Source organism: Acomys minous, assembly GCF_964271855.1.
Source record: "Acomys minous genome assembly, chromosome: 11".
Taxonomy (NCBI): Eukaryota; Metazoa; Chordata; class Mammalia; order Rodentia; family Muridae; genus Acomys; species Acomys minous.
The window spans coordinates 44169104-44184623 of record NC_140492.1 but is presented as its reverse complement, the minus strand read 5'-3'; the positions used below and the strand labels follow the sequence as shown (position 1 = coordinate 44184623).

The 15520-nt window shown below is 41.0% G+C and overlaps 1 protein-coding gene across 1 annotated transcript in view; it reads left to right on the top strand.

The window, feature by feature from the left end:
- Positions 1-15520, top strand: part of MYH15 (myosin heavy chain 15) — a gene marked incomplete at its 5' end in the record, with an annotated part of 125568 nt that overhangs the window by 69272 nt on the left and 40776 nt on the right. Inside the window, 5 exons of the mRNA XM_084802368.1 lie at positions 4787-4913; positions 5183-5301; positions 7529-7725; positions 10986-11335; positions 14640-14764. Coding sequence (XP_084658494.1) covers positions 4787-4913; positions 5183-5301; positions 7529-7725; positions 10986-11335; positions 14640-14764 — 918 coding nt within the window. The remainder of the gene's footprint in view (positions 1-4786; positions 4914-5182; positions 5302-7528; positions 7726-10985; positions 11336-14639; positions 14765-15520) is intronic.

The following is a 15520-nucleotide window of genomic DNA, read 5'->3' as shown; positions in this document are numbered from 1 at the left end:
TACTTCGAGTTATTTTTATTCAACTATAAATGCTTGTCTTTTACTAAGTATTCACTTTCCCATCAGTTTTTCCTTTCACTTTGTCCTTGTCTCTGTCTCTGTCTGTCTCTCTGTGTCTGTCTGTCAGTCTCTGTCACTGTCTCTCTCTGTCTCTCTTTCACATACTCTCTCTGTTTCTCTCTCTCCTCTCTGTGTCTCTCTCTGTCTCTGTCTCTGTGTCTCTCTGTCTCTTTCTCTGTCTCTGTCTCTGTCTGTCTCTGTCTGTCTGTCTGTCTGTCTGTCTGTCTGTCTCTCTCTCTCTCTCTCTCTCTCTCTCTCTCTCTCTCTCTCTCTCTCAGTTTTGTTTTGTTTTAAGATAGACTCTTGCCATGTAACTCTGGTCAACCAGAAACTCAATTACTCACTACATAGAATACATAGAATATAGACCAGGCTTGGAACTTAGAGAGATCAACCTTATTCACCCAAGTACTGAGATTAAAGGTGTGTGCCACCACATTCAGCTAACCATCAGTTTTTTTCTATACTAATTTTCTTCTCTGGAATATTCAAATTATTTTTTCTGATTTACATATTCTAGAATTCTAATAGCATTTCTGGAATCTTTCCTGCATTGTTGCATTTTTATGTCTTTTAACTTTTCTTAAAGGAGAAGCATCTCTAAAGCAGAAACTAAGTCTTATTTTGTCCTTTGTACAATCTGTGCAGTTGCTAGCATTAGCATCTAGAAATACCTCTCATCCAAAGTGTCACATTTAGACAGTAGAGATTGGCTCTTATATGTATGTGTGTCCATATTTATATTCTTTTGTTGATTTAAATAGTTTTGATAGTATATATTAATTCTGGGATGACGATATGGCTCTGTAGATGCTGCTGCCAACACTGATGATTCAAGTTCAATCTCTGGGGCCCACATACGGGAAGAAGAGAACTGTCCCCAGCAAGCTGTTCTTTGACTTTTACATGAGCTTTGTGGCAGTTATGCCTATATGTGTGTTCACATGCTTGTATGCATGTGCTCGCTTGCTTGTGAGCACACACACACACACACACACACACACACACACACACACACTAAAATCTTAAATTGTATTATTCTTAAAGGCAAAATACTATGCTGAGCTTTTGTCTAAGTTGTTGACTTTCTCTTTTCCAGGTAATAGTGGGAAGAATGTCATTGCTCAATGGAAGCTAAAGCATTTTCAAATGAAAAGCATTCAGATAGAGAGCCCTAGGGCACTTTAGAAGTGATTGAAATTCTCACATTATTTTGAATTCACATCATTTTTTGCATTGTCTGTCATGTAGCATTTTTAGTCATCTTAGGAAGGAGAATTAAGATGAGTATGCATCTTATTAACTTTCTCTTTCCCCAACTCAAAATATATTATTTATCTTTAGGCTTAAATTGAAATTCTTTTGAAGGTACAATTCTTTTGGAAGCTTTATTTCTGTGTAGGTGACTTTTACATAAATATCCATAGGGTCTCTGGCAAATTCTGATTATAAAGTGCTTTATTAATTAAAAATGCTATATCAGTTGCTAGCACTACTTGTAGATACACACCATGTTGGCTCTTGTTCCTTAACAATTGAACCTGATTATGAATTCATTAAACAAATGTATCTCCCTTCCAACCCATCTATCCTAAACAGGATGGAGAGGAGATGAAGGAGAACAAGAATGAAACCTTCTGGGTATCAGTTTCAAGGGGTGAATCCCTTGGTGAATCCCTTGGTGTAATTCTCTCAGAATCTAGCAGATCTTCTACCTGACAAAAGCAGCCACACCATCCGTGGCCCCAGCCTCAACATTCCCCAAAAATCAATCCTCCAACAACACCCACCCCCACGCTGTCTGGGCCAGAACCTCTGTCTTCAATCCTGGGCCCCTAGGCCTCCTCTCAGTCTATCACAGATGTTTATCTCAGTGGTGTCTCAATTGGGTCAAGCCACCCAAGACTGCTTTCACCTTGGGCCCCGTCTAATGCAAGGTACATTCCTTCCACAATACCATGTGATATGTCTAAAACATTCCTTTTCTTTCTCCTCAGATGTGTTGATACCTTGCAAGTATGTACAGCTCAGCAGTATGTCATCACATGTCTCCTAAAATCCTTCCACTCTGTGACTCATTTTCTTGCTTTTATGTGGTGAGAGATCTTATTGATATCCACCATTTTCACCTTTTTAAGACAGATATGTAACACAGTATATCCCAAGGTGTGACCAGAAAAGCATCTCATAACCCTCTACGCTCTTCTCAAAAGTGTAACATCTTTATATGCTCAGCAAAATCTCACTTCTCACAAATCAACACATATAAATCCAAACCCTCCACGTCCTCCTGAAGTAGGCGTTTCCTTTGGCATTTCTGTTCCTGGCACCTGGTTCTTCATTTGTAATCAGAGACATTATCCAATAAGTCCATGGGTTAGAGTAATTTCTCATTGGAGATTTAAAACAAAGAGGAGTTTATATAGCCATACATTTACAGCCTTTTATGTGACTCAGGCCTTGCTCAATTAATCTTTAACATCTCTTTTATGATCACTTCTTCATGTGATAGATGTCTTAGAATTTAATATTTTATATTGTCTTTCTAATTATATCTGCTCAGGCAATTTCAGTTCAAGTCCCAAATCTCACACTTATTTTCTTTTTCAGTGTGGGCATAATTTTAAGCCACTGGAATATTGTTTTTTGTTTTGTTTTGTTTTTTTAATAAAATAAAGCCATATTTGACTTCTGAGGGATATTGTGAGGAAAGGAATAAAAATGCCAACTATGATTGTCAGAATCATTTGAATATGTGAGCAAATATATTCAACATTCAAAACATGATTTGCCATAGCAGGTGACCTAAAATGGTTACATCGATCATGGTTGCATCTTTCTTTCATTGTGTATAGCGTATATGGAAAGTTAAATACAGCTGGAATTTAAGATTAATGCCATAGCTGCCATTATGCTGGTGGTATTGTATAAGAATCTGGTCATTGACTCTCTGCCAGGCTTGGCTTCCCAATTAGCAAAAAGCTTATGTAGAACATGCATAAGCTGGAACTTCATGGTGGTCTTTTTTAGTCTCCCAATAGTCATGTTCTGGAATAATCCTTCTTCTTCTTCTTCTTCTTCTTCTTCTTCTTCTTCTTCTTCTTCTTCTTCTTCTTCTTCTTCTTCTTCTTCTTCTTCTTCACTAAATCTGGGGATGATACACTATTCCAAATAATAAAACAAATACTTGGGTTGTATTTTATGAGGAACATTTGAGTGTGACTTCAGGATGTACTTTGGCCAACCTCTTACTAAAGTCTACTATAGTTTGCATGTTGTAGGCACTTATTTAGTGCCCATTGTATGCCAGGTGCATATGAGGGGGATATAGGAAGGTACAAGTCAGTCGTTGGTTGTGGAAAGTTTAGAATACTCATTAGTATAAGGTTAAAGAGCACACTCTTCAACACAACAGAGGCTTCTACTAGAAATGGCTAAGGTTTTTGTTGGCGCAGAAGTTTCTTACTGGTCTTACTCTGTGATGCATCCAAATTTGACTGGTCTTGACCACTAAGATTTAATAACACCTAGGCTAAAATTGCAACTATCAGGTTCACCACCATCTCTCACTGTTTCATTGGGTCTCATTGTTTCCTCAAATTTCAAAGTGTATGGTCTCCCCTCTCCTTACTTAATTTCTACAGTCTTCTCTCTTCAGAGAGATAATGCATTTATGTGGTTGTTGTAGAAATTGAAATTTAACACATAATAAAAAGAGCCTATGACAATGTTAACTTCTTTTGTAGTTAAAATTACTGTTATCAGTAGGGAAGACAGAGGCATCCAAAGATTATTTATAGAGAGGTTTCAAAAAAAAAACCAACAAACACAATTTAAGTCTGTAGAACCACATAGCACACCAAAATACTTTATCATTTCTGTTCACATACATTACGAGGGTGCAAACTAAACTTAGTTTCTTAGGTAGTCTCCCCACTCCAATCTTGCATTTATTCCTCTCTGAGGACCTTGAAAGTCAAAATGATTTGCATGACTTTCTAGAGTGTGACAAGAACCTGGTGACTAGACTGGTTACTTAAATCAGGGAGACAGAAAGGCTTACACATCCCTTTCACCAAGCAGGAAAAGCCAATTCAGAGTAGCTAAACTTTGAAACTGAGATGTTAGTCAGCAGGATTGTCTTGAGCCTCAACCCTCCTGACGAGGAGGTGCAATTTTTTAGGCAAATTTTGTACTAAGCTATTGAGCTCCAATCTGTCTACTGTTTTCTGTTAACCTTGCTCATCCCTGTGGATTTTATTCTACATCTTTTTCCCCCCCATCCATCTTTTTTTTATTTTTAGCCTCTAATACATGTAAGTTTTGTTCTAGATACTATAAATCTGAGATCTATAAAAATGAGCAGAACATTTACCCCAAGAAACATATTTTAGTGGAAGAGAAAACTAAATGTTTAATATAGTATCATGAAATGTTTCTCTCTGGGCCGATATTGGCCTGTGACATGCTGCCTTCTCCAGAAGAGTTTAGAATTCTACAGAGGCTCTAAAATCCAGGGTGTTGTATTTGAATCTGAGAAGCTTTGATTTTTTTTTTCAATGTGCTTAATTTAAAGGATACATTTTCCTGATGTTGTCTGTGCTCTTTACTCCAGAAGTAGAAGAAGTAATACAGGTCGCGGAGCAAAGCATCGCCACCCTGCCTATGTAGCTAACTTATTATGGACTCTCTTTGCCAAGGCTAACCCTTCTTTTGCAACTCACAGGCAAATACTGAGAAACTCTGTGGTCTGTATGAAAGGCGCTTGAATGCAGCAAACACAAAACTGGATGAGGTGACTCAGTTGGCAAATGACCTAACAACACAGAAGGCAAAGCTACAGAGTGAGAACAGTAAGTAGAGTATTGTTGCCTTCTCCGGAGTAATTCTCCAACCCAAGACACCCATACTTACTGCTACAGATCAGTTCTTTTAGGGTTCCCTTCTGTGTCTGGGAAAGGCTCGTTGTCCTGGCTTTGCCAATATGGGACCTCACAGGCCTTCTCTAAATGTAAACAGTATTTAGGTAGGAGTTCTAGTGATGGTCCTGAAAGTCAATAAGCAGGAACAGCAATCACTGAGAAGGACTGCAACTGATTTATCTTATGAAATCTTTCCCTAGGTGACTCCTTAAAAAGACTGGAAGAAAAGGAGGCTCTAATAAGCCAACTTTCCAGGGAAAAGAGTAACTTGACTCGGCAAATTGAAGAACTGAGAGGGCAGCTAGAGGAGGAGTCTAGGGTAATGCATCAATCATTTCTCTCCAGTCTGGTGGTATGTGTTTTCAACAAACAAACAAACAAACAAACACAGAAACAATGCTTGGAGGGCAAGCCTCAGTATTTTCTCTTGAGGAGAAAGGAGGAAGCACTCTAGATGTAGTGGGGAAGTCACATGTTGGTCCTTGCTTGTACTAGAAGGACCTCTGATAACTAAAGGATTTTCCTTATTATTAAAATTATGCCTGTAGTTGGTGAGATTTAGGGTCAAAAGGTGTGTGTTTCTACCATGCTTCTTACTTGAATGGAAGGTCAAGGATTTAGTAGTCCACCAAACAGTGGTACATTTCTAGTGACTTTCACCATATGGATGTGTAAGAATTTACTTCTGTTTGTTGTTTTCTGATTGTGTTATATATTCTTTGTTCCTTCCCATCTCTCTTCTGGTTTACTTTTGAGGTTTAGTGATTTTCTGTTGTGATAAAGTTAGATTTTTTTATTATTTGTACACTTATATCATAATTTTTAGTATACATATATGCCACATCATTTTTCCCTAGAGATAAAGAAAGAAAGAAACAACTATTTGCCATAGCTAGAGAGGGTACCAACATATCAAAGAGAATATTTCTTCTAGGTCCTATATCGTAGACCAGCAAGTTTATTGGGATTACTGACAGGGACTGGGTGACTGGAAGGTACTACCAGAAACACCCCTGGGAGACTTCTGGGCAACTACATGACTGAAGAGTCCCATAGCATGAAGCACTCACAAAAAGCTGCACCATTAAATAATCTTAGCACTACACACTGCAAACTCCCTGCCCTTAGTCAGCTTTCCGCCTTCTTTATAACCATGAGAAAGAGAGGAACCCTCCCTCCACAAATAATGTTAAAAGGCCCGGTCTCTAGAGGATCTCCTGAAAGTGATCATAGCTGCTGTGCTCCAAGATGGCAGCAGTCATGTCCTATCCAGGTAAATCAGCTGCACAGCAGTGTATGTATGCTTTCACAATGGCACCTACTGCCCATTCACAATGGTACCTTTACTACTGTCTTCAGCTGTGTGGAGTTGAATTTCTCCTTCAGTCCTCTATGTTTCCTATGAAACCAGCCCCACTCACAATGAGTCTTCTGCCCATTGCTCACCTTGGATTGCCTTTATCTCTTTCCACTGTGGAAGGATATTTTCCTCTCAGAACTTCACTGTGCCATTCCATTTCCTCCTGGTTTGTAAAGTTTCTGCCGAGAGTCTGCTGATAGTCAAACTGGAGTTCCCTTACATGAGAATTAGTACTGCTTCTCTAGTTCCATAGCTCGCTCTCTTTCTTTGCCTTTGATTTCTAACTTTGCTGAGTATATTATCATGGTGCTGACTTTTATTGGTCAAATCTATGTGGGATCTTTCAGAACTCTTAAAACCTGATGCCTGTTATCTTTATCTTTTCCAAGACTGGTGAGAGGCCATGGATAATCTCATTGTCCCCGCCCCGCCCTGCCCCCGGCACTGCTGCTTATTAATTATGAAGTTTTCATACTTCTCTCATCCTCATTCTTTGAACATCACTTGGTGTTGTTGCTCCTCATTCTCCATCTGGGAATATGTATCTGAGGATGCCATTAGCTCAGGCACATCCTCAGACAGGCACCTGCCTAAGGTGGTGACTTTAGGTTTTTGTTTGTTTGTTTTTCAACTTTGTCAAAAAGACCTACAGGGAGTGATGGAAGCCTTAGTCTCTTCATGAGGTTATTCCCTGGGATGACGGCATTTCATTAACCAGACAACCATTAAAATCAGCTCTGTTGTCCAACAAATATAGAAAGTACTATAATGCTATCATTATCTAAGTGTAAACACAAGAATTTTGTGTTTCTAATAAGTAAAATGAAAGGGATAGATTAAATCTTACTCTTTGTGGTTTAAACAAAATTTGACTGATATATTGTTAAATATAAATCATAGTACCTAAATGATAATGAATGCTACTTTAGTGATTCCTACTATATGCCAAGCCTTTCTACGATTGAAATTCATGCCGTCAGGCTGCTGTTTTCTTAAATATAAATTTCTTTCCTGTTTTAATCACAGGTCTTTTCCCAAAGTCTTTCCTTAGTATTAACTGATTGTGTTTAAGTTAAATTTGCCTTGTATAGGAGGTGTTAGCTTTATTGGAAGAGAGTATGTCACTTCCAAATATCCCATTGCTAATGGTAAAATGTGCCTGTTTTTAAAACTGTGTATTTTACAGTCTCAGGATTCCCTGGCCCATGCCCTGCAGTCAGCCAAGCATGATTATGACCTTCTACGAGAGCAGTATGAAGAAGAACAAGAGGTCAAGACTGAGCTGCACCAGGCTCTATCCAAAGGCAACAAAGAGACAGTGCAGTGGAGAACAAAGTATGAGCATGATGCTATCCAGAGAACTGAAGACTTGGAGGAAGCCAAGTGAGTAGGTCAAGGCTCTCCTCAGCCTGGAATTTGTCACTTGCAGGAGAATGAGAGTCATTAGTGTCTCTTCTTGCTGTGTGCCTAACAAACCCTTCCAGAGTCTTTTAATAAGTCCAAGACAAAAGATGAGACAGTTATTTCTGGCAAAAGGCATATAATCTAGAGGGGTTAAATATTATAATATAGATGATTGAGACTATAAAAAGATCTTAGAGAAAGAAAAAGGATCTCTCTAAGGGCATAATAAAAATATTTCCAGAAGACTGGGACTTTATGTTGTGCTTTAAAAATTGGCCACAAGCTCTTGTAATCCTACACTTCATTTGGTAAAACAAATAATTGGTTTCATATACGTATGTGTGTCTATCAGTAGATGCACTGGCTCTTTCGTTTAGGACTTGGGTACTATCAATCTTTCTGTGGAGATAGGGAAGCTAGAAACATGATAACATTTATCATCACATTTATTATTTGTCTTATGAGACAAGGGCCCCTTTTAACAAATTCATCTTTGGGCCACTCCCAGGGTTAGACTGTGAGGTTTGTAGTTAATTACACCAATAGTTTTGAAAGCTATTCTAAAAACCTTTAAGAGTTGGGAGACCAGTTAGTCCAAGATCTAGCACCAATGAGTAAAACTGAAGTGCTTAATGGCTTAAGGATTGAGCAATTGTGTGAGTTTGAAAGAACACACGAAACTGACTTTCCAACTTACAACCATTAAAGGTTTACTTAAAAGAACATGATTTGATAGCTTGGCAAAGATCCAAGAACGACTAATATCATTCCTTTAGGCTTCAACCACAATCAATGTTCAGTTCCTCACCTGAACTGTGAGTAGGTTGCTGTGCACTTCCAGAGCAGCTGTTATGTTGTGTCCCCTGAGGGAACTAAGGGATCCCTCTCTATCCACAGCAGCTCACGAAGGGCTTTAGAATTGCAGATACTAACATTAACCACAGTAGGTGTTCAAGGAATCCTGGACCCCAGAAAAGTGGGCCATTGACCAGAAACACCTCTTTATATCCAAATCTGTAAATAAACTTTTCTTATTTTCTTTTTAGTGGTTGAAGATTTCAATTGAAAGTTTATATTGATCATTATAGTTGATAGTTGATTCTTTGGGTATTAGAAAGGAAGAAAAAAAATGTAGATAATGCATTTTAATCACCTGTGTTTGATGGAAGTGGTTTTGTAATAGGTGATGAACTAAGAAAAAACACTGAGTAGCATGGTAATATTTGAGTAGTTTTGTTCTTATATTATTTGAATATTATATAAATATGGCTTTACTGTATTGTACTTTCCCTCTTAACCACCCCCAAGATGGCAAGCAGCTATAGAGAAATGGCAAGTCCTGTGATTTTCTGTTGGAGAGTAACAGAGGCTCTCCCCCAAGCCTATTTTCTTTCTGATCTGAAAACAACATGTTTAGTTTCTGTGTTTTTTTTCTTTCTTTTTATTAATTGTTCATTTTACATCTTGGTCATAGCCCCCTACCTCCTCTTTTCCTGGTTCCACTCTTCTTCCCTAATTTCCCTCACCCTTCCCCTACTCCTCAGAGAAGGGGAGCCCCTGCTCCAGCCCACCCACCCCAACATGTCAAGTTGCATCAGGCCTGAGCACATCCTCCTCACCTGTGACCTGGGGAGGTAGCCCTGCCTGGGGGAAAGTGATTAAAAAGCAGGCAACAGAGTCCATGTCAGAGTAAGCCCCCATTCCTCTTACTAGAGGACCCATATGAATAATACTCAGCTATTAAAAACAAGGAAATCATGAAATTTACAGGCAAATGGATGGAACTAGAAAAGATCATCCTGAGTGAGGTAATCCAGACTGAGAAAGACACACATGGTATGGACTCACTTATAGGCAGATTTTAGCCACGTAGAAAAGGATAAGCATTCTGCAACTCATTGACCCAAAGAAGCTAAGTAACAAGGAGGACCTAAGGGAGGATGCCTAAATCTCAGCTCAGAAGTGGACATAGAATAGACAGCATTTTATTTTTGTAATTTCTCATATCCCTTTTTAAAAGCTGGGCTTTTGGAAAGTTATGGCACAAAATAGTAGTTTCTATTAAATGTAGAGCAAACTATCAATGAAAGAAAATTAGCAGCCGATGATCAGTGTGTCCAGTTTGTGCTGGGATTTCCCAGACATAGGTAAATGTCTCCAGTCTTGGTGAAAACCCCTCAGTCCTGGGAAAACCAGCATAATTAGTCACCTAACCTAGAGCAATTTAATGGTGCCAATCAAGCAGGAGTAGTTAAAATACATATGATCATTTTAGCAGCCTACTCTTTTAGGCTGGTGTGAGTGCCAGAATTTCCTATAAGAAAGTGCATTGAAGTGTGACATTGTGAAGCCAGCGAACAAGGAAGGAGCAGAGCTCAGGGGCTTCCAGATAACAAGTACAGATGGGACTGTTTTAGCATCCCACACCAGGGAGCTGGATCATGCTGCGTTTGGGTAGCTGTGTGGTACTTGTAAGTTACTGAAGTCCTTCCTCCGATAGTCACAGTAAAGCAAGAGCTTTGGTACCTACAGTTCGTTTCATAAAAGAAACATCTATTCACTTTAATGAAGACGTACATATGCTGCTGCAGCAATTCTGTAGGACGTGTAGGCAGGAATACACAGCCCATGCGTTAGAATTCCCAAGAATTCTCTACTGCACAGACAGAGGAAGTACACTGAGCAAGTCACTTCAACCCAGAGGGTGCTGGGGGGTGCGCGGCTCGGACGGTGGTCTCTATAAAGGAGCACGGTGGTCGGTTGATTTGGCATGAATGCAAATCTGGGGTCAAGCTGCTGATGAAGACACAGAGAAGAGGAGATTGTAAGACTAGGAAAGCAGGTGGTAACAGGAAGAGGCCGCGCGGGAGAGCACAAGAGCAGAAGACACATCCAAGGAGCTCTTCAGGGACTATCCCGACATTCCCAAGTAGTTTTAAGCGGCTTACTGTTGGTAAGATGCTCAAAGCAATCTTGACTCTCGTATTCCTTATGACATGGCAGTGCTACCCTTATTAGTTATGAAAGTGTTAAGATAAGCAAATATTTCCTTATAGGAATTCAAAGAGAGTTTGAATTTAAGATCTAGGCTGGTAATGGAAGGAGTAGTAGGATCCATGTGGACACAGCAGCCAGAGGCTGGGGGTCAGCAGGAAGCCCTGGCTGCTTGGACGACTGAGCCAGCGGCACAGGCTACTTGTGTTGGTCTCAGTCACTGTACCCTTTGGTTCTCTCCTCAGGAAGAAGCTGGCAATTAGATTGCAGGAGGCTGCGGAAGCCATGGCGGTGTCCAATGGCAGGAATGCCTCCCTGGAGAGGGCCAGGCACAGGCTGCAGCTGGAGCTGGGGGATGCCCTTTCTGACCTGGGGAAGGCACGCTCCGTGGCAGCGGCCCTGGAGCAGAAGCGGCAGCACGCCGACAAGGCTCTGGCAGCCTGGAAGCAGAAGCAGGAGGAGGCCCAGGAGCTGCTGCAGGCCTCTCAGAAGGAGGCCCGGGCCCTCAGCACTGAGGCCCTCAGGCTCAGGCAAGCCTGTGAGGAGAGCACGGAGGCCCAGGAGACCCTGAGGAGGCAGAACCAGGACCTTCAGGGTACTGTCAGCTAGGGTTGCAGCCAAAGCAAGACAGGGGGCTGGGGAAAGCGTAGCTTCAGGGCAAGGCTGTCTAGCCTTGCCATTTTCATGTTCTCATCCATGTTTGACTTTCAAAGTTTTAGTACTTTATTCTGAAAAAAAAAATACTGCAGATGTTATTGTACTGAATTAATTCTAAAGGTAAAATTAGGGCTACACCTCTGAGCTACTTCCTTACTATAAGGAACTTTCAAAAATTTCTTCATTTACACAACCTTATTGAAAATTTCCACACACACATGCATAGAAATATATTATCCAAATTATAAAGTTTCTGTACCTTTACTTTCTACTTATCAACGTATTTTGAATATATTATGAACTTCAGTAACCCATTGCATGTTGGGTTCTTCTACATTCATTTGTTCACTGTTTAACCCTGGGATTGGCCTTCATGTTAATGTCCTCATCTGAAAAAAATGCAAAGTTAGATTACATGTCTGAATTTGAAGTTCATAAATTCTAGATCTGGGATTTGAGCCCAACCACCTGGGCTCCTGTCTGTGCCTGCTTTACTGAGCAATGCTACTGTCTTATGTACCTTGTGGTTCTCAGCATACCACGCCTTGGAGACGACATGCTACATTCTTAAAAAAAGAAACAGCATAATACTCCATAATAAGTATATCTAACACTGTTTAACTAGATCTCATTAACTTTAAACCTGATTGTACCCAATTCTGAATAATTACATACTGTGTATTCATACACATGTATTTATGCATATGTAAAATATTTCAGCAGGATAGATCCCTAGAAGTGAAATTGATGAGTTAAGGAAATAGACTTATGGTAAACTTCTTGGCATATTGCCTAAGAATAACTCAAAGAGACTGCCAAGTTAGCCCAAAGCCTACAGTGATATGCAGGAAAACCCTGAAGTGCACTGGAAGTAAGTATGTTACTAATGGAGGTATGAGTGAGTCTTCTCTGTGGCCCTGTGCAGTCCACAATGAAATCAGTGACCGGGCTGTGGGATGTCCTAGATCATTGGCCAGGGAGCTCAGTCGTGTACCACCTGGGAACAGACAGCCTCACCTACCAGAGATCTGAAGTATTTATGAATTTTCATTTTTAATAAGCTCCCAGTCAAGGCTAGTGCCATCAGTCTGGGTTCCATGGGTGGCCTGGCATGGGGTGTAGTTTGGGGCTTTTATTTTAAAGCTCTGAAAATGATCATGTGGTATAGCCAAAGTTGAGGAAAACCTGCCTTCAGTTTTTTTCTCAGCAGAAAAGAATTACAGTTCCTATGACCTTTTCTCTAATTTTTCTCACAAAAATTCTGGAATTCTTTACTATTCTTTCACAAGGCCAAGCATGTATGTAATATTATTCTAATCACATGCATCCACCATTATCCTTTCTCTTATCTCCCTCCTTCTGTTGAACTCTCTCTTTGCTGCAACAAGTTTGCCTCTCGCATTCCTTTGTTGTAGTTGTTAATATGCAGAGTTTAAGTAGTGAAGCCTGCACGAGCGTGGATTAGATACTTACTGGACCATGAGCACAAACCAATGGATATAGCACAGAGGAAAATGACACCCAGTCCCCTAGGAGCCATCAATTATCTACAGATGGCCAGGGGAGGTTGGGGCCTGATAAACCCCTCCCCCATCTATGATGTGCGGTCAGTCCCAGTCTTGTGCATGTCTCGTGGGGGTAACCACAGCTGCTGTGATTTCATGCTGTGACATCTATATATGTCCAAGAGACAATATGGACAACACTCTGCCCATCCCCAGGCTCTTATATTCCTTCTGAATCCTCTTCTGCTGTGTTCTCTAAGGCTTGAAGGTAACAATATAGGTATCTAGTGCAGTGTGGAACACTCACCAAGTGATTCACAGCATGCAGAGCAGCTACAGATCTCTGTATTACCTGCTGCCTGCTGCAAAGAGAAGCATATCTGACCAAGGCAGCAAGCAGCACCTCTCTGTGAGCATAAACATTGATATCAATAAGGCAGCTTAACAGTATGTCCTTTAGCAAAGCAGCAGTAACAGGGTCCTCACTGGGATCTGTGATTTCCCCAGCACTAGAAACTTGGCCAGGTTCATAATACCAGATATGAATTTGGTTTGTGGAGTGAGCCTGAAATCAAATCAGCAAATGTTGGGTTACGCCCATAACAGTCATGCATCTGTTTTGTGCCAGTGAGTGTATCTTGCCTGGAAGGTCAGTATTGTATCATTCACAGTTCACAGTGAGGACACTGATAATTCCACCACTCCCAAAGCAGTCTCTGAAGCACCTTATGGAGGCTTCCAACTCAGTTCCAGCTTGCTTCTCTATTTTCTGCAACTAAAGTGTATAATGTGTACAGAGTCTTACCATTTAGTTGTAGTAGGTAACCAAGACACATGCCAATAGATGGATGCCAGTAACCTGTGTTTTGAGGAGAGCTCTTGGGTTTTCCCCCCAAACACTCATATAGATATATACCACACCTGGTACTGAGTTTGACCTACTTTATATTAGGCCAGGGCTGAGAATCAAAGGAATAGGTGAGCTGAAGTTCTTTTCTCTCCTGTGCTAGGCAAATCTCCCAAGTTTCTTGGCCATACAGCATAGCTTTTAGGAACTGGAGCCTCCCTTCATGAAGTGTCAGAACCAACCACAATACGACAGTGTCATGTAGTGATGGTGTCTCACTGCTGGCCTCACTCTGTCACAGGCTTTGTGCTCATGCAATGCCAGCCGGAACTGCCATGTGCCAGAGTAACAGCCATTCTCTCCAGAGGCCCCTCTGCTTTTCTGCCTTGTCAAGGGTTATTCTGGGACTGCTGCAGATGACAACCATGCTTTTGCTTAAGTGTTATGTTCCAGTGTTGAGTGGTGGCTCGTACAGTGGCAGCCAGTGGTGTTGACATAAAAACTTATCCACTCAACTGCAGGGGTTCCTGTTCTCTCTCTCTCTCTCTCTCTCTCTCTCTCTCTCTCTCTCTCTCTCTCTCTCTCTCTCTCTCTCTATCTCCAGGTGGAATCTGCCATGGTCCCAGCAAGCAGAAATGCCAGGTGAAGTTACACAGGCTGTCTTGTACACAGCACCCTCCCATTCTCACTAATTGTTGAAGTCATCTTCTGGCAGATGACAAAGTAATACAGTGAAGAAGGGATTCTTTTTCCCCCTAATTTCTAATAAGGTTTTCTGTGGTTAAGGGCTAGCTTTCACATGAAGTTGCCAATGGCTATGTGGCCTCAGTAAAGAGAGGTTATGTGTGAGAGTTGACTTCTACTAACATACCTGATCTTCCATCTTTCAGAACAGATTTGTAATCTCACAAACCAGGTGAGAGAAGGGATCAAGAATTTAGCTGAAATGGAAAAGGCCAAGAAATTGATCGAACAAGAGAAGATTGAAGCCCAAGTGAGGCTGGAAGAAGCAGAGGTAAATTGCCAGGGAGGGAGAAGGTCTCAGAGGGGAAAGCAGATCTGCCACCATTAGAAATAGCCACCACATGGTGGCACTTACTCAGGTGTTTGCTATATGCTAAGTACCATGCCAGATGCTTTTTTCACTCTTGTCTCCATTTTACAGAGGAAACAGAGAACAAGATAGTCATCAATAAATGCAAGTCCTCCAATCATAGTGAAAACAACCATAATGTGTTTATTTACTTTACCCTCCCCCCTCCCAGTTCACACCCTCACAGACCATATACATGAGCATCCAGGAACTTGTTAGACTTTCAGACTATCTGCAGTGTCCCCAACTTTATCAGCTCAGAATCTGCATTTAAACCAGGTCCCTTGGGGTTTCCTGGGATATGAACATGGAGATATGTTTGCTGGAAGACTGTTGGCCCATAGGGTACTCGGTGAGCACTTGCCCAAAGTTGGGAGTTTAAATAGATTTGAATGAAAGAGTCTGTTAAATGCTGCCCCCGCCCCCAATCTGTTAGTGAGATAGTCCAAATGAGGTTCCGAGACACTCTTCCATCATTGAGAGGTTATTTGTGTGCCCAGTCTTTGACAGGGGTGTTTTCTATGTTCTGGAAGCATCTTGTGCTTTATCCTTGGATGTAGACTAGATGATTGACAGGACCACTGAGAAGATTTGATGCTAAAGAAGATGATGTGTCCTAGTAATAATTCCAAAGTCACCAGGTGGTTGATTAGTATTAGCTCTACAGAGACTCTCTGC